Below are 18,932 nucleotides of genomic sequence, written 5' to 3' on the forward strand. Positions count from 1 at the left end.
CGTGGGGGAGGGGGCGGCCAGGCGCCCACGGGGACTGGAAGGCCTTAGGCGGGGCGGAGAACGGGCGTGGCCAGAGAGAGAAGGGCTAGGGGTTGGGAGGGATCATCAGGGAAGAGGGGAGATGGGGTTCACGCGGTCTCCTAGGGAAGTGGGGGGGAGGGAGCGCACAGAGAGAATCCGAGGGGCAACGAGGAGACTCGGGAGACAGAGACAGGGCGGGAGGAGGAGGAGACCGAGAGACGGAGGTGCGGCGCGGGGTGGGTTTCGGGACCTCCTCCCAGCACCTGACACCATCCCCGTCCAGGCTTTCCTGCTGGCGTTCGCGTCCGACTCGCTGCCGCGCATCTATTACCAGTGGAGCGGCGCCCGCGACCTGCGTGGCTTCGTCAACTTCACCCTGGCGCGCGCCCCGCCCGCCTTCGCCGCCGCGCACAACCGCACGTGCCGGTGAGGCTGGGGTCGGGGGGTGCGGGGGCACGGGAGGCGCCCGGAAGGTGGGGGGAGGAGGACAGGCAGGCTCCCCGGAGGCGGTGGCCCTGAGGGACAGGAAGGTAAGGACCAGGGAGGCTTCGGACCTCGGTGACCCGCCTTCCTGCCTCTGTGACCCATATGTTTTCAAACATAACCCTGAAACCAGCCCTCTGGAGGACTTGTGAGGCATCGGCTCATACCACTGGGTGAAGGGGGTGTGAGTACAACCCCATTTCTGTCATGGGTGTAGGTTTATTTCCATTTTTAGATCGCTTTAGTATTACTGACATTTTGACATTAAGCCTTGCGATTCCTGAGCAGGGAATGTCCTTCCGTTTGCTTAGGTCTTCTTTGTTTCTTTCAGGGATGTTTCATACTTTCCGATATACAAGTCTTTCACTTCCTTCGTCAAATGTATTCTTTTAGATGCTATTGTAAATGGAATTGTTTCCTTAATTCCCTTTTCAGATTGCTCATTGCTGATGTATAAAACACCTGACAGATTTTTGCTGTTGACCTTGTACCCTGCCACTTTGTTGAATTTTTAGCTCTGGTAGCTTCTTGTGGATTCTTCGGGGTTTTCTGTATAGATCATCTGTGAAAATAGTTTCATTTCTTCCTTCTTGATTTGGAGACCCTCTACTTACTTTTCTTGCTTAACTGCTCCGACTAGAACTTGCAGTACAATATTGAACAGCAGTGGTGAGAGTGGGTATCCTTTTCTTACTCGTCTTAGAGAGAAAGCTCTTTCTCCACTGAGATGTTAGCTGTGAGTTTTTCATAAATGCCCTTAATCAAGTTGAGGAATTGCCCTTCTGTTTCTAGCTCGTTGAGTGTTTTTATCATGAAAGGGTATAGGATTTTGTTGAATGCCTTCTCCGTCACCTGAGATGACCCTGTGGTTCTTTCGCTTTGTCTTGCTGACGTGGTATATTACATTGATTTGCTAACGCTGAACCACCTTTGTGTCCCTGGGATAAGTCCCATTTGATCACGGTGTGTGGTCCTTTATTTTGTTATGGGGTTTTCATCTCTATTCATACGGGATAATTGGTCTGTAGTTTTCTTGTCTTGTGATGTCTAGTTTCAGAGTAACGCTAGTCTTCTAGAGGGAGTTAGGAAGAGTTTCCTCTTCTATTTTTTTGAAAACTTGAAGCAGGACAGGATTGGAGTTACTTTTCTGTGCATGTTTGTTAGCTGCTCGTCTCTTATTTCTTCTCACTGTTTCGGCTGCGTTGCGTCTGTTCCAGTTTTCCGTGAAGCCACTACTCTAGGATGATAAAGAATATGATGTGGCCATTGAATGTGGCATCTCTTCACCCACTGTTGTACAGCCTGTCCTGTAAATGGGCCCCTTGATCAGAGGATATAATCTGGTGGTCCAAACTGATACAGCCCTTTAGTTGTATTAGCGTAGGCCTCTGTGACTGAGTATGCAAAACCAAGTCCTGAATGTGTCTTCATACCAGTTAACCCATTTGCACCCGTCTGATAGGGGTTCACCGCAGTCTATGCCAGTTATATGCTAGTCCTTCACCCCGGGAGTATGTCCCATTGCATTTTGTAATGCTGTCTCCTGCTGACACACTGGACAATCGCCTTGTCTTGTGCTAACAGCGTATGACCTTGTTCAGCCCAGTGCTGCATGGCTGGGGTCCCTTCATGACCACTCATTTTACGTATGAAGTGACCACTTGCAGGGAGTACACCAAAGCATTTACTTGTGGTTCCAGTCCCCCTCTGATCCCTGGAGGAGGTTCTTTCAATGTATATCGTGTCTTACTTTAATTTGAACTTTACATTTCCATAGGAATGTCCGCAGAGCAAGACCCTACATTGGAGAGCTTTGAATAGGCCATTTGTCTATAACCCACTTTCCTGGCCAGATAGGCGGGCCATTGGCCACTGCCCGTGAACTGGTGTAAACTCATACCATGAGACTTTTGGTGGCCCTGAGTTCTTCCATAACAGCTAGGAACATAGCTTGAAGCTCCCCCCATGGAGCTGATATGCTCTTACCTTCTTCCATGAGGACCGTGTGGTCAGTCGGCTGCAAAGCTGTAGCCCTCCAAACAAGAGCTGCTCTCTGCAGCGGTGAACTGCTATCAGTAAATGAGGCAGATTGCTTAGCTTCTGAAGGCAACCGACTCACATGGAGGCGCTGTGCTATTCTATCCAGAGGCAGAGCCCCTGGAGTCTCCAGAGCCTGCAAGTTCTCTCACTTTCTGTGGGAGGTGGTGCCAATCCCAGTTCAGTTTAAGCCTTCCACATGCTGGTTGTTTTCTGTCCTGAATATGTGCAGGTCAGAGGTGAGCCTGGGGAGTGTGGACTTCATGCAGAATTAGGGGACCCAGCACTCTCCTCCCCAGGACACCCCATATGCTCCAGCCTTCAGGGGCCCCTTTTCCCAGTTCTCCTGGATATCTCTTGGAATTGCAGCCATCTGCATCATTACCCCACTATCCTGCTCACTGACTGGGGCTGACCTTGGGATAAAGCCTCAAAGAAAAGGGCAAAAATGGGCCACTGCCCTCTGCAATCCACCTCCTTGTGTTTACTTTTCAGAGTCCTCAGGTACTTCTGCACTTTGTCCAGAGCTTTTAGTTGTAATCCACAGTAAAGATAGGCTGTCGTGGCCAGAACTGGCCTCAAACATGAATTTTGAAGTCTGTGTCTGATAAACCCATGTTCTGGATCCCCTGTGGGTCTGTTTCTGTTGCCTATTATTGCTCTTGTTCTCTGATTACATTTTCTTGTCTCATGTGCCCGTTCTTGTTTTTTGTTCCCACTATGTGCCAAACCTCGATTATGAAATTCTTAAAAAATGATTTGAGGTCTAGAATAATCTAATGTTTCTTAGGAAGGAATGCTTTTTTGTTTTAATTAGGTAGTTGGGGCAGAGCAACCCAGGATTATCTTCATCCATTTTCAAGGACTGAGATGATTTGGGCTGGGACTTGAAGGGCAGGCAGGTCTAGTCCTGGCTTATCTTTACTCCAGAGCATAGCCCTTCAGGGTCCCAGCCCAAGTATGAGTTTATAAGCCCGCTTCTTGTGAGGGGCTCTAAAATTTAACAGCAAAGCTGTGCATGTTCTGCTCAGCTTTTCAGTCCCTGCAGATGCCCTTGAGGAGAAAACCTAGCTCACTTCTCTTGGCTTTCTTTTCTCTCAAAATCCATCAGTGGGTTCCCATTGCCCTTAGGATAAAGACAGAGCTCCCACCGCAGCCTTCGAGGCCCTGGGGGCTGCCCTCCCCTGGCTTCCAGCACACAGCCCCTTAGAGGCAGCGTCACTCCTCTTGCTGGCACCGGGTACCACAACTCCCACCCGTCTGCATCACTGTCTGAGATCTGCTCCCACCCCAGGAGGGCAGAGACCACATCCACCTGGTCTTACTGCATTCCCCTGCCCTGCAGATTATGGATAAATCTGCATCCTTACTGTTGGGTTGTGTGGACTAGTACGTTTCAAAAACAGAAAAGGCTCTCCTCCCACGTGGCTTGGGGAAGTGGGGACACTCAGAACGGATGACTGCAGAGCCTCTGCACCCTTGTGCTGGCTCCCACATGTCCTGTGACTCCTGCAGGTACCGGGCCTTCAGGGATGACGATGGACACTATTCCCGGACCTACTGGAACCTTCTGGCCATCCGTCTGGCCTTCGTCATTGTGTTTGAGGTACCCTGAGGCTCCCTCTGGTTCCTCCAAGGGCTCCTTCACTGGGGCTGGGTCTCTCGGCCTTGGCAGTATGGACGGGGGTAAGGCATGGCCAGCATGAGGAAAGGAGAGGTCTCAGCCCTTCCTGCTCTGTCACTGGGTCATGGCTCCTCACCGTACCTCCTCTCCCCTCCTGGGAAGTGGAGTTCACCCTCCCAGGCTGTCCGGGCTGGGGTGCAGATGTTGGTGCACTCTGGGCTTCACAGAGGGCTCTGGGGGGCTCCACAGGCACACAGGCGGGCGTGGCCTCCTACCGTCGGCCCTGTCCCTCCCTGTGCTGTGCTCCTTCCCAGCCCTCCCCTGGGGAGCAGGGACCGGCCGGTGCCCAGGCCGCAGCAGCCCCATGAAGGCAGCTCCAGCGTTTGTGTTAAAGGGATGGGTGGCACGGGTCCCCTGTCCTACCACCCGGCCTTCTCTTGCTTCCAGCACGTGGTATTCTCCATCGGCCGGCTTCTCGACTTCCTGGTGCCCGACATCCCCGAGTCCGTGGAGATCAAGGTGAAGCGCGAGTACTACCTGGCCAAGCAGGCGCTGGCCGAGAATGAGGTGAGGCCCCTGGCCCTCAGTCTTCTCCTGCTCCCCGGCCGTCTTGACCGTCACGCTTTGGGAGGCTAACTCCAAGCCACGGCCTCCCCTGCAGCATGGGGAGGTGGGACAAGCCCCTTTGGTTGTGTTACTTTTTTTTGGTTGAGTCCAGAGTCTGACCGCCCACCCCCTTGTCTGCCTGCCCCTCCCTGCACACAGGCTCTCTTTGGGACACACAGCGCCAAGGATGACAGGGCCCCAGGCTCGGAGGCGCGTCTGAGCCCACAGGCCTAGGGTGCTGGCCCTTTCCCGTCTCTGGTCCTGCCCTCAGCTCGTTGTCCTCGGAGGCCCTGGGGCCTCTGTTTGAACATCCCACTTCCCAAGTCCTGACTGTGAGGGGCTGCCCGGCGTGCCCCTGCTGTCCCGCCAGAGCCCTGAAACCAGTGTCCTCCTTCCTCATACTCCCCTGTGGCCTGGACCTCATGTGGCTCCGTTCCCCCACAACCCCGTTCCTCTGCCCCAGGACTAGCGCATGGCTGTGACTGCCCAGTGGTGGCTGGGCTGCAGCAGGTCACCCACTGCAGCAGCTGGGGCCCCTGGGAGCCCGAGGCACCAGCCCCTTTATGCTGGCCAACATCCTACCTTCTCCACCTGTCCCAACCCCCCATCCACCTCACCCAGCCGGCAAAGCAGGCACAGAGCCTAGATGGGAATCTTCTTGGTGCCTGGTGACCCGTGTGCCATCCCCACCTCTGTGACACAGCCAGCAAGGCCAGAGGGTTTGGGGCTTCACCTCCCCTACCCAGCCCTGCACTGATCTCTGCCCCTCAATCCCCCAACGTTGGGATGGCAGGGCCGCCCACCCTACAGAGTGCCTGCGCCACCCTCAGGGCCTCGCCCAGTTGTCCATCCTCTCCCCTCAGCCACTGCCATCCCCCACAGGCCACCAGGTCCAAGTGCCTTTAGGACTGGGTTCTTGGGGAGTCCTCCTCCCTCTTCCAGCCTCTCCCACTGCCCCAGGCCCCCCACCCCGCCACCGCACAGTGCCTGCAGCCAGTGATCCCCAAACACAGAGGGTCAGGGACAAGATGAGGGAAAGCAGGAAACCTGAAGAGCATCGTATGGAATGCAGGGTGACCCCCTTCCAAGGTTTTCCTGTTGCACGATCATCTTCAAAGCTGGGTGCACGCATGGCACTGCTGTGACCCGGCCTGACTGGCCTCACCCGTGTGCCTTCCCACCGGCCCACAGGAGTCTTCTCACTGAGCTGACCTGGAATAAACATCCTTGATACACTCACACCTACCGATTTCTTTGGCGTAAATTCCTAGAAGCAGAACTACACTGGCGAAAAGATGTGGTTTTGAAAATGCTCTTGGCGCACCGCCGTGTTCCTCCCCAGACACCCGTCTGATCAAGTGGCACCTCACCAAGGGGTGTCGCTGAGACCTGCAGCCCCGTGGCCGAATGCTGGCCGTCAGTTTTCGGGACCAAGGCTCTTCCAGAACAGCTGTGCCCTCCCTCTCCAGGGAGATGGCCCCTGACCACCGTGGGTCCATGCTGCGGTGGTGTGGGGCCTCAGTGAACACGCAGACGCCACTCAGAACGCAGCAAGCGCCTGTCCAACGCCACAATCAGAACATCCACAGGCAGCTGCTGTGTTTGTGTTGTCCCAGCACTTAAATAAGTTTATGAAAACACAAGGTCATGCTTGAGTCCTGAGGTGTGAGTCCGTAACTCTCACCAAATTGACACACCACTCTGATGGGACCCCGAGGTCTGGTGTGCACCCCTTCCTGGCCCGGCCCTCTCCCGCCCCGAGTGTGGGCACCACCTCAGCCTCCCTCCATCCGCCCTTTGGTGTGAGGCTGTCCGTACTGCTGGGGTGACCTGCTGGCCCTGAAGGAGAGCCCCATGATTGCCTCATCCGCCGGCATCTCGCATCTGCTGTGGGGCCTGGGCCTCCCGTGGTGCTGGGTGCAAAGGGGAGGTGCTGGGTCAGGGGGCAAACGTGCCAGACTTCGGAAGATGCCGCTTGCCCCCTCAGCAGGGGCACATAGGGACAACTGGAATGGCAGAGGAGAAACGGTCCCTCCACTCAACACCCCTTCCCCAGCCAAGGACTCCCCGGGCCACCCAGGATCCAGCAAGGGGCCCCAGCTGAGCCTTCTCACCCGTGTGCAGAGCCCCGCCAAGCGGCTCCACGGTATGGCTGCTGGTTGGAGGCCTCCTGACTGCTGGGAAGGCGGGAAACAGGCCGGCACCGAGGGAACCGAGGCTTCATGGGGGGGCACCAGGCCACACCTGCACCGTGACCCCCACCTTACACCGAGACCTGTGCCAAAGCCGGCAGGCCGCCCCCGCGAGCACGCTGGGTGTGACGCCCCGGTCTCCAGATGGTGCACAGGCAGAAAAACAGGCGCTGATACACGGGGACAGTTTCAGGTTTTATTTTAGAATTTATAAAATTCCAGTGTCGTCCACATTCATGAGCCTTTACACACGTTTGCATATAATCTCCAAATTCCAAAGTTAAGGCCGAGGGATGGATCGTAGCTATGGAAACACAGGTTGTGGAAGACATTAACGGGGGATGCAGCTGTGCCCCCCACCCTGCCCCGGTGCCCTGCACAGCACCAGGGCCGCAGGGCAGTCAGGCCTGTCAGTTCATATCCTTTATTAACAGTGACAGCGAGACCCCAGGACAGCCGGGAGCGGGGCTCGCACCTACACCACGGGGGATGTGCAAAGTCGGTGTGAGAACTTAGGATCTAATCTTGGGGAAGGGGTGGGAGCCGAGAACAGGCTTGGGAAGAAGTCTGGGTGGGCATTAGAGGGAGCCAGGAGGGCGGGGGAAGGACAAGCTGGCCAGTAGGGGAGGCTCCAGATGCATGCAGATGGGAAAGGTGACGGGCCTCCCCTTTGAGGCCACCCAGAGGGAGGGGACAGTCGTGGAGAGGAAGTCAGCGCTGGGCCTTCCTCCCCACTGCAGTCACCTCTGCCCAGTCGGGTCCCCTGGCCGACGCCGTGAAGCCAAGGCTCTCTCCTGACCCGACTTCGGCTCCCACAGATGGGCACCATGGGCTGCTCGGCTGGTGGGAACCCGCCAGCACGACTGGAGCCAGCCTGTGCTGAGCCGTCTACTCCGGGAACTCGGGTCTGAAGATGACTGAGCGCGAGTTACTAAACAGAGCGAAACGTTCGGGAGGGGTGTGTTGAAGCAGAAGCGACCATCCCCAGAAGGGCCGTAGTGTGGATAGGACGCTTCTCAAGGACAAGCATCACCTCCAGGGAGAGGGAGGTGGGCGGGAAGACCAGATGGCCCAGGGACGAAGGGCCGCCTTGGGTCCTCGCAAGCAGACCCAGGGACACCCCGCTCACGCCGCCGTTTCTTCCGGAGCAGGTTTTGCCCTGTACCCCAAGGCCCCTCCCCGCAGACGCCCGATGAGGTGCAGCCTTCTCCGGCGCAGGCCCGCAGCACTGCTCCTTGCCCTCACCTCGTCTTGGGGCCAGGCCGTGGGATGGCCTCTGCCCAGGACCACGGCACCCGCCTGGTCCTCGGCCCCCAACCCCCAAGGGACAGCCAGAGCTTCCGAGACACGACACAGCCTGGGCGGCCGGGTGGGCCACCAGTGCCTTGGCAAAACCCGACCAACCAAAACATCCAAACCCAGAGGACCACGTGCTGGGTGGTGGTGCTGATCTCAACCCAGACCTGTCACGCTGGCTTTGAGGTAGAAAAAAGGCAGCTGTATACATTGTGTGGGGGGGGGGGGATGGTGGGCACAAGAGGGCTGAGGGTGGTTAAAAGAAAAGTGAGGTGTCACTGAGAGGCCAGCTGCCCTCACTGCGGATGAAGGACCATCTCCCCTGTCCTCCCGACTGCCGTGGGCCCTGGGATTGCCAAGGCCGAGCCAGAGGGAATGGAGGCCACGTGCCTGGAGCTGGGCTCACCCTGCAGGCGGGGCAGGTCAGCACCACCTGAGCTGCCACCCTCCTGCCTCCTGGGCCCCTTGAGCGCCTGCTGCGGCCTCGATCCACCGGGCCGGGGAAGCCCGCCGCACCACAGCTGGGGCTCCCTGCTCCCACCTGCGCCAAGGGGCCTGGCTGGCAGCTGACTGCGCTCTACAGAGAGAGGTCTGGGCCACAGGCAGGGAAGAGGTGGGAAAAGGAAGAGGGCAAACGTTTTGGCTTTTATAAAGTCGAGGAAATTTATTTCCTGAGGTCACGACACAGGAAGTGGACTCCCAGCCCGAGGCGGAGCTCTCAGAATGAAGGTCAGAGGGCCGACAGACATGCTGGGGGGCCGGGAAGCTCAGAGTCTGGTTACGGGTTATGAAATGTTCAATTACCTTGTTTAGTGTTTACAACAGTGGAGAGCCTGTCCCAGAGCAGAGGGGCCGGGCGGGTCCTGAGTGCAGGCCGCCCCGTGCTGGGTGCCTGCGGCCGCCCAGGCTTCCCTGCAAGACCTTGGACAGGGAGGGGAGCGTCGCCAATTACCAAGGGTCCAGCCAAGGTCAGATGGAGAGACCGCGGTGGTGGGACGGGGCCGCAGGCTGGAGAGGCTTCTGCTTCCTCATCATTATCGCTTCGGGCCCCATGGGAGGGTCTTGGGGGCCACCTGAGCCCCAAAGCTGGGGAATTCCTCAGAGCTGCTCATGTCCGGAGCCTGTGGGGATGACGGCCAACTCAGAGGGAAGGGCTGCCCCCTCCACCTGGTAGCCCCCAGACGGCCACCCACCCGCCCTCGGGACATGGGGGTCCGCACCCCAGCCTCCCCGGTGTGAGCCGCAGCCCAGAGGAAGCACCCTGACCTTCTCACTGCTGTTGGCTGTCCAAGGCGCATCCCGCACCACAAAGCCCTTGGACGGGGCCTTGGACTCCTCGTGTGCTGGGGGCTTCACATACACCTGTAGTGCCTCGCTGTCCACCACGTCGGCCAGCTGTGGACAGAGCGGCAGTCAGGCTGTGGCTCAGGCGGGCCCCAGACCAGGGTCCTGCTGCGGCCACCACGGGGGAGCCGTGTCCTCTCGCAGCATCCACCGCAGGCCCCTCCCCTCCTTGGAGTCCTGCTGCAGGCATCTGGGCTCCCCAGGGGCCACTCCTGTGCCTGGCCCCCCTGGGAGCCCCGCAGGCTGGGGAAGGCCACAGGGTCGTCAGGGTGCCCTTGACGGCTTCCCGAGCGCCCGCCCGCCTGCCTCCCCGCCCCTGGACTCACGTATTCCTCCTCCAGGTTGAGAATGTGGTCAATAGCTTCCTCCACGTTCTCTGGGAGGCCCGTCACGGTCACGCAGTTGGGGTCTGGGGCCCCGCTCTGAGGGAAGCGGATGTCCACCTGAAGGACAGTGGAGGCAGCGGTGGTTGTGGGTGCCCACGGGGACACCGGGGCAGCCCGTGTCCTGGCTTAGCCTACATTTAAAACCTGACCTCGGGCTGTTCCTCTAGGGAGTCCCTTTCCTGCCAGGTCAGACACAACCAGGGTTCAGGGGACCCACTTTGCAGGAGGCGGGGGGACCTGCATTTCAGGGATGGCCCCAGAATCCAGGCGTCCTGGCCCACCTGCCCCCTCCTACGACACGCCTGGAGCCTCACAGGTGCAGACCTGCATCCTGGTGAAGCCAGGTAACCGGCACCCCCCCACCCTGTCTGCACCAGCCCAGTGCCACGCAGCAGCTTCGACTGCCCACCCTGTGGGCTGCATGGGCCGCTGTCAACTCACTCCCTTCACACCTGCTCAACTAAGGCCAGCACCTGGGCCTCAGAGATGCCAGGAGTGTGAGGATGGGCTTCTAAGCACCTGCTGCAGCCGGCACGCACCTTGAACTCGTCCATGACCTTGCGGATGGCCTTTCCACGGGCGCCGATGATGCGGGCGTGGACGCGGTGGTCTAGGGGCACGTCCTCGGAGACCATCTGCTCGAGCTCTCCCACAATCTTCAGGATGGCGTCGCGGGCCGCCTCCGTGTTCTTCTCGTAGCCTGTGATGGTGATCTGGTCCTGGGGCTGCAGGGAGACTGACTGTCAGGGAGGCCACGGCCCCAACAGGAGCCTGCCAACCAGCATGACTGTGGCGGGAGAGGGGCTGTCCTCCCACGTCCCCAAGGCTCTGCACAGAGCACAGGGGGCTGCTGAGGGGCGAGCGAACATGAGGGAGCCGTCAAGTCAGGAAGATCCAGGCAAGAGAACGCCGGGGCCTGCTTTGAAAACAATGGCTGACGAGGCCGTTCCTTCTGTTCCCTCCCAGCTCCCCACAGACAGTGAAAGGCGGCAACAGAAGGCATCGCCCCCAGGGATGGGGAGGAGAGTCCAGCTGAGCCTTCTGCCCTCCCAGGACAGCAGTCTGAGGCAGCTTTGCCTGAGCACTAGCCGGCCTGCACGCCGTGCCATGGAAAGGTTGGCCTGCGGCAGGGACAACCACTCCCCCAAGCGTCCGTCAGTCTAAAGGTCCCTCTCAACACACAGTGGACAGGCAAGACCTCAGGCCGCGAGCAGGAGCAAAGCACACAGGAAAAAGGGGTGCTGAGGAAACAGACACAGTGGGGTGCAGGAGAGAGCCGAAAACGACACCACAGTTCATGCTCCCAAGATATGAAGACACGTCACACCCACGAGAACAGAATGGACAACACAGAAGGCTGAACGCTGGAGACGGCCAGAGTGGGGACGGACACAGTGGGGACGGCCAGAGTGGAGCGGGAACTTAATGAGACCAACCTGGGAGACATGGCCAGACCACCTCCAGACCAACACTGAGGGCGGGGGGTGGGCTCGCCCTGAGCCGGCCCTGCCCAGATCACAGCCCTGGCTCTGCTGGTTGACCACCGCGTGCAGCTATGGGCCCTGCCCCAACTTGGCTCACGGGGCAATACCCGGAACAGCCCAGATGCCAAATGACGACTTGGTGAGTACCGAATAGTGGGGTCAAGAGGTTGGAAACGGAGGCAATGGAGGTGAAAAGGCATGGCTGGAGCAAGGCTGCCTAGGGATGACGAGGGACACACCTCCACTGAGCCTCCAGGTGGGCGGAGGTGGTGTGCTGCCAGGGAGACCTCGCCCAGCTCTGAGGGCCAAAGAGGGCCCAGGCCAGACTGAACGTGTCCTCAGAGACCTGTGTCTCTTTCCACTCCTCCCACCTCTAGTGAGGCTGGAGACCCAGCGGCGGTCACCCTCACCTGGCTCCCGTCATCCTTGTCAGGGAACTGGATGTTCACATCGTGCTCCAGGCGGATCTGCGTGATCACAGCCCCCTTCCGACCGATGATCTTGGGGTGGTATTTCGGGTCTACAGTGACACTCAGCTTGAAACTCCTCAAGGCCTAGAATGAAACAGCGGAGCATGAGGCCCAGGACAGAGCTCTGCAGCCTCGACCAGCCCCTCCACGTCCGCCCCCAGAATGGGCCTGCGGCTGCCACGGAAACCGGACGGCTGACTGCCCCACAGCAGACACAGCATCCTCAGAAGGCGACCCAGGCAGAGGCTGAAAGGAGAGGGAGACAGCCTTGGGCAGGACACCGTCCCCCTGTGGGGGTGGGGGTCTCAGGCCCTGAGGCCTGGGAGGCTGCGTGAGAGCAGACAGCTGGTGTGGAGCACCTGCAGGTGCCGCGCTGCTCACTTGAAAATCAGCGGCTACTCCCCTCCTCAGTTCTCAGACCCCTCACCACAGTAAGTCCCCACACAATCATCATCTCCACCAAGGGGCGAGGAGAGGCCGGATCCCTATGTAACAGGCAGGGAGATCGCAAAATGGAAACGTCGCCCAGCCCGTCAGCCCGCTTGGAGGGCTCCCGATGCCCTGTGGACTGTGCTGCACACCCCTCGCGGCCGCAGAATGGAGGAGCTGCTAGGAGGGAGCAGACTGGGTCTCTCGGCAACAAGCCTCACTCCTCGCCAAGGCCCCACAGCCAAACTTACCCGGTCTTCCTGCTCGGCCTGCAGCTCCCTTACTCGCTCCAGCAGCCCAGCCTTGGCTCGGTCCAGGTTGGCAAGCAGGCCGGTGATGGCAATGGTATCAGACTGCAGCTCAGGGGCCGGGACTTGTATGTTCACCTGCACGGAGGGCGGGAACGCGCCTGGCTGAGCTGTGCTGTGGCGCAAAGGCACGTGCGTGTGAAGTCACGACCCTGCTCACCTGCCTCGAGCATCGGGACGTCACTGCGGGCTCCCAACACAGAGGGGACTGGAGCCCACCCGAGAGGACAGGGAGCCACAGCATGCCCACGAGAGGCGGCCACCACCAAGGGCGGGTGCCGCAAGCAGGGACTGCCCGGGAGGTGCAGGGAAAGATGCCAGCGCCTAGACACGGCCCGGCCTCTCTGCCGGGAGGCTGAGGAGACCCCGGTGAGAGACAACCGACGCCAGTGCCCCCCAGGAAACGGGTACACGAAGCCACGCCACCTCAAACTCGTCCATCATCTTGCGGATCCCACTTCCTTTCTGCCCGATGATGTACCGGTGGAGGTCAAAGGGCACCTCAACCTCAACAGTGACAGGAACCAATGCCTGCGGAAAGGGACAGCCAGGGTCAGGCCAGGGGTGAGCAGGCAGAGAGGGCCTCCGGCCACAAAGCAGAGACAGTATGTGTGAAGTGTATGTGAGCTGCGGCGTGACAGAACGTGTGAGTGAGGCGCGGTGCAAGAGAACCCTGTGTGTGAGCCGTGGCGTGCTTCCTGTAGCATTCCCCACATTCAGAGCACCGAGGTGGCGCAGGGGCGCCCAGGTGTCAGCACCTGAACAACTGATCTGCTAACCACCCAGGCCCCCCACATTGGCGGCGGGGGGCACACCTCCAGAGCTTCCTTGGCGGCCTCACACTTCTCCTTCCGGCCGGAGATGATGATGATGTCGCATCTCCTTGGAGAACTGGGGTCGGCCTCTTTGGCACCTCTCCCCTCTGCGGTCTCGTCCCCGTTCTCCTGCATGGCTGGCTCCACGCTGTGAACTGGAGCGAAGAGGAAGCTGCAGGGGCCCGAGGATGAGGGCCAGCGCCCTTCACTCAGGGCTGGACCTACTATAGCCAGACGGGAGGGAGGGAGGCAGGGAGGAGGCGGACAGGATCCCTGCCTGGCCCTCAGGGGCTCACAGCCCCCAAGGACGTGGCGCCCACGCAGCAGGAGGCACGGCCGGTGTCGCCGTCTCCCTGACTTTCACACGGAGCTGGTGGGAACGACATCACGGGTGATGCGAGGCTGATGGTCGAGCAGATGGGAGAAGGGTGTAGACCAGGGCCAGCTGAGGGAGGAAGGAGCCCAGGAGAGGACACCAGGCCCAGGCAGCAGGGGAAGATCAGGGGGTGGGCAGGACGAGCCTGAAGTGCCTCTTAGGCCAGAAAGGAGAGGTTCAGAGACCCACAACGCATTCCAAGGGCATCCCAAGGACACAGAAGGCGCTGGAGGCCCACTGGGTCCCCAAGCATCAGAATAACGAAACAGTGAGCAACGGTCACGACAGTGGTCATGAGATAAAGCGGCATGCAGGGGCTGAGGGAACAACAGTGAAAATATCTGGGGACTAAGTGGACCCAGCTGCTTTAAGCCATGAGCCCCGGGGTGGGAAGGAGCAGGAGGGAGGCTGTGGAGAGGCCTCTGGAGCTGCAGAAGCCGCGGGGGTGCACACGTGGACAAGTGTCACATGAACACAATGTGAGAAATGCCCACCAGGGATAAGGGGACGCGGTGTCCGCAAACGACACACCACCGATCAGAAAGCGCGTACACGCAGAGCGGGGCAGGCGGGGTGACAGTGAGCAGGCGGATCTGCGTGAGGGGTACAACAGGAAGAAGGGGCGCTGACGTAACAGACACAGCGGGGTGCAGGGGAGAGCCGAAAACGACACCACGGTTCACGCGCCCAAGATGTGAAGACACGTCACACCCACGAGAATAGAATGGACAACACAGAAGGCTGAACGCCGGAGACGGCCAGAGTGGGGACGGACACAGTTTGTCTTCGGGTGTGGAATTTTATCCAAATAAACTGAACATCGCCGCGCCAGCGAGAGCACAACTGCGGGGCGACGGCAACGTGCTAGTTCTCCGGACGGCAGGCGGGCTGACAGGGCTGCGCGCGCACAGAGACACGCTCCGTGGGGCCGGGCCGCTGACCCTGTGTGCTCCTCAGCAGGCTGAGGGTCACCAGCTAGGACAGAACCCACTCTTTGTTTCAAAGCAGCAAAGCCAGCTGGACACGGAATCCCAGACACGTTACCCGGAAGCGCACTGCCACGCTGGACCATGGTCCTCCCTCGGTCCCGCTGCACTCCGCGAGCACAGCCCCGCCCTCTTCAAGATTCTACCAGAACCAAGGGGGGGGGAGGGGTGGGGGGGCCTGGGACTGAACGGCTGTCCGAGAACCTTCAGCAACAGACTAACCTTCCCACAAAACGTGACTAATCACACAAATGACGGGGCAGGTGGGAGAAGGGAGCCCGCCTGGGACAGGGCTGTGGACCCATGTTCGACTGTTCAAACCCAACCACACACGCGATTCAAGTGATCTCCTGAGAAACAGTGGCTGGGACCATGGTGCCAGCGGGTAAACGCTGTGAGCTCCTGGACCTTCTTCTCTGACCTGTCGCTCCTTGTGAGCCTCTCTGCACCAGACATCTGTCACCATCTGAACAACGGACGCCACCCAGCCCACAGCTCTGCAACTCTCAGGCCACCAGGGAGTGGGCTGGCAGCCTCGGAGCCTCCGAGCAGCACCTGACGGGGCTGGAGCAGAGTGCTCGCCTCGAGTGTTGGTGACCCACGTTGCCGGGAAGGAGGGGACAGTGGCCGGGGATACGAGCTGGGACCACATGACCCCTCCCGTTCTCAGTAAGGGCAGGAACACTGGGACTCACCTGGGTTCTCCTCTCTGTCGGGGAACTTAATCTGTACGCCGTAATCCCGAGTGATCTGCTGGATCCGGGAACCCTTGGGGCCCATGACAGATCGGTGGAACCTCTGGGGAATGGCACATTCCATGGTCACCTGAGCTTCCTGGAGGGGCACACAGAGAGGAAATGAGCCAAGGTTAAGTTCTCAGGGTCCACGTGCGGCACTCAGCTGTCTTTACTGTTTCCCACTGAGTCCTCCCACAGACACCCCGTTTTTCCGAGGTGGATGAAGGAGGGGCAGGGCCACGACACACAGCACTGCAGAACATATTTCTGAAATGTTCCCAGAACACGCTGACCCGCCCAGGTGACCTACCAGGTCCTCAATTATCTCCTGGATGCGCTTCTTGGCGGCCTCCACGCAGTCCTTGGCACCCTTGAGGGTGACCTTGTCGCTCTGCGTGCCGGAACGCGGGAAGCTCACCATCACGCCACCGTACTCTTCTGCAATCTCCCGCAAGACCTGGCCCCTCCGGATAACAAAATGGCGGTGGTGCTTGGGGTCCACCAGCATGTAGTCTTCCACCACGTTATCCTGTGTCGAGAGAACGAACAGATGTGAACTCCCTGCCCACCATCCCTGGCTGGGCTGGCCGAAGGCACAGCTCACGGGGCAGTGCAGATCCTGGGCCGGGTGGGTGGGCTCCGGGGCCTCACCAGGTTCTGAATCAGGGCCTCCAGCTCCTTCTGGGCCTCCTTGACAGCATCCTCCTTCCCAATGATGGTGATCAAGTCCTGGTCCTTGTCCTCGGCCGTGGGGAATATGATGCGGGCGCCGGTGCTATCACGCACCTTGCGGATCTTGCCGCCGCCCTTGCCGATGAGGAACTTGTGGTACTCCGGCTTGGCGCGAATGTCAACCGTGAAGCTCTTGGTTTGCTGGGGAAACAACCCACAGACATCAGCCTGACGCTAGCCGCGCAGACGAGAGCAGGAGAGCAGCGGGTCTGGTGGACCCTCCTCACGTGGCCACGGGCAGAGCTGACCACAACCCGACGGCAGAGGAAGCCCCAGGCAGACGGCACCTGTTTCCTCCACGCCATCAAAAAGACACTGACGGGTTAGGGCACGCGGCCCAGAAGCCCAAGCTGTTCTTGATCCGTCAGGAGGGTGCACGATGATGGTCCTGGGGGGAGTGGTGGCAACACAGCAGGATGGCACTGCCACCCCAGCCCCTCCACTCCCCACCAACTCCCAAACCAGACACGGAAACTGCTCCCGCGCCCCCATTCTGGACCTCCTAACACCGACCGGCGCGCTCTGAGACTCCGGCCAGCCTGGCCCAGGGCTGGAGGGGAGCAACCGCAGGCCCTGCACCGTCCCTGACAATGACAGCAGCTGAACTGTCACAGACCTCAGCTCTCTGGCCGAGCTCAGCAGAAGGGACAGAGGGACACATGGGCCACGAAAGACAGAGTGCACCTCTCTCTCTTCCCTCCTGACCAGGACTCTGGCCCATACCATAAAGAACTATGGAGGAAAAGAAGTGAAGAGGCAGGGTCTGCTAGCAGGCTACAAGGTCAGTGACTACACTGAGCTGTCATTTACTGAGCAGTTACAAAGCAATACATCTGTTAATGCTGGGTTTCCAAAACGCCACCTTGAGAGTCTGGAACTCTTCAAAGTCCTCCGCCAACTGCAGCATTATTAAAAAGCTAGTAAGTTTGGCAAATTAAATCCAGCAATATGGTAACTGGATAATACATCAAAATCAAGCGGAGTTTATAACCCAGATGTGCAAGGCTAGTTCAACATTAAAAGAAAAAATCTAATTCACCATAACAACACGACGTTAAAAAAAAACCATGTGATCACCTCAAAAGAGGCAGAAACCGCACCTGACAAGATCTAACATACAGGGTTTTCTGGAAGAAACCCTCAGCCAGCCTGGGACAGAAAAGAGTTTCCTGAACCCGAGGAAGTGCATCCGTGGAAACCCGCAGCTGACATCGTGCTCAACAGTCAAAGCGCAGGGGAGCCGGGGGCGGAGGGTGGGGCTCCCACCACCGTTCACCCAGATTGGAAACAGAGACACAAACTCATCTCTCCATGGACGGCATAGTTTTCTACAGACTCACAAGAATTGGCAAAAAAGTTACGGGCAAGCTTAGCATGGCTACGTGAAACAAGATCAAAGTACAAAAGTCAAAGGCACTTCTACGCACTAACACACAACTAGAAACTGAGAGGAATGAAGAGCATCACTCACAACAGCACTAAACACTACTTAGCTAGAAACCCAACACAATGTGTGCAAGATCGGTGAGCCGAAAATTACAAGACACCAATGAAAACTCAAAGACCTAAAACAACAGAGAGACAGACTGCAAAAGTCAGTGCTGTGGAGACACCAGTTCTCTCCAATCCATAGTCAACACATTCTCAAATCAAAACCCTAGCAGGATTGTTTCTAGAAACTGACAGCTTTTTAAAACTGATTCCAAAGTGCATATGAAAAAAACAAGCAGTCTGGAATAGCCAAAACCATTTTTAAAGAGAACAAAGTTGGAAGACTCACACTACCTGATTTGAAGACTTACAAAGACTGTTTCTCAAACCTCAGAACTATACACTAAGCAGGGTGACTTTAATGTACGAAAGTCATTAAAACACAGAGTAAAGCAGACAAGCCAGAGAACCAATTTCCTCTACTAGGTACGTGGGTGCTCAGACCTGAGAGGCCCTCAGATGTCAGTCCGGCCTCTGCCTCCCACTAAGACGGAAGCAGGCCCCAGGCCACGAGCCAGGGGTGGAACTGAACAGAGTGAGCGCCCTGCTGCCCTCCGCACAGCACACTCATTCCACCGTCCTGCAAGCTTTGGCTTCGCACCCTGGATGTAGGAAACCACCAAATGTGGCATGGTGGTGGCAGGACCACAGAGGTGTCAGAGCTGTCTGCCGACCTGCTTCCACTCTAAGGACACACAGTGACTCCCTTCCCCCAGGCACAGGATAAGCCCCACCGGGGGGCGGGCTCACCTTCTCCTCGGCCAGGTGCAGGAGCTGCTTCTTGGCCTTCTCCACATCCGAGGAAGGCCCCCTGATGACAACCGTGTCGCTTCCAGAACCTTCCACAGGAAAGTGGATGTGGACGCCACCGCACTCCTCCATGATGGAGCGGATCAGGCGGCCCTTGGTGCCAATGAGGGAGTTGTGCAGCTTGGCTGGGATGGAGACCTCCACCTCGGCAATGTTGGCCTGAGACGGAGCACAGCAGGGGAAGGAGGGCGGGAGAAGACGCAGTGAGAGAGATGACAGCACTACAGGACACACGCCCCACAGGGGCTCAGGGCCTGAGAATGTGGGGAGGAGGGGGGGAACACCACTACAGGACACACACCCGA

General features: G+C 58.6%; 2 protein-coding genes across 3 annotated transcripts in view; one reads left to right on the forward strand and one right to left on the reverse strand.

The window, feature by feature from the left end:
- The window catches only part of ANO7 (anoctamin 7), a 28,906-nt gene extending 23,901 nt beyond the window's left edge, over positions 1–5,005 (forward strand). The window contains exons 27-30 of the mRNA XM_004386515.1: positions 305–447; positions 4,057–4,147; positions 4,613–4,732; positions 4,931–5,005. Coding sequence (XP_004386572.1) covers positions 305–447; positions 4,057–4,147; positions 4,613–4,732; positions 4,931–5,005 — 429 coding nt within the window. The remainder of the gene's footprint in view (positions 1–304; positions 448–4,056; positions 4,148–4,612; positions 4,733–4,930) is intronic.
- A 3,899-nt stretch (positions 5,006–8,904) lies between these two features.
- Positions 8,905–18,932, reverse strand: part of HDLBP (high density lipoprotein binding protein) — a 35,672-nt gene continuing 25,644 nt past the window's right edge. Inside the window, exons 16-27 of one of the 2 annotated variants that reach the window (XM_023740883.1) lie at positions 18,568–18,786; positions 16,246–16,467; positions 15,905–16,123; positions 15,553–15,691; positions 13,496–13,650; positions 13,107–13,211; positions 12,624–12,758; positions 11,884–12,027; positions 10,529–10,714; positions 9,930–10,046; positions 9,526–9,654; positions 8,905–9,380 (exon numbers count right to left, since the gene is read on the reverse strand). In XM_023740883.1, the coding sequence (XP_023596651.1) occupies positions 9,294–9,380; positions 9,526–9,654; positions 9,930–10,046; positions 10,529–10,714; positions 11,884–12,027; positions 12,624–12,758; positions 13,107–13,211; positions 13,496–13,650; positions 15,553–15,691; positions 15,905–16,123; positions 16,246–16,467; positions 18,568–18,786 (1,857 nt within the window). In that variant the 3' untranslated portion in view covers positions 8,905–9,293. Of the gene's footprint in view, positions 9,381–9,525; positions 9,655–9,929; positions 10,047–10,528; positions 10,715–11,883; positions 12,028–12,623; positions 12,796–13,106; positions 13,212–13,495; positions 13,651–15,552; positions 15,692–15,904; positions 16,124–16,245; positions 16,468–18,567; positions 18,787–18,932 lie in introns of those variants that run through there. The other variant, XM_023740884.1, reaches the window with a different exon arrangement.

Source organism: Trichechus manatus, unplaced genomic scaffold, assembly GCF_000243295.1.
Source record: "Trichechus manatus latirostris isolate Lorelei unplaced genomic scaffold, TriManLat1.0 scaffold00165, whole genome shotgun sequence".
NCBI lineage: Eukaryota > Metazoa > Chordata > Mammalia > Sirenia > Trichechidae > Trichechus > Trichechus manatus.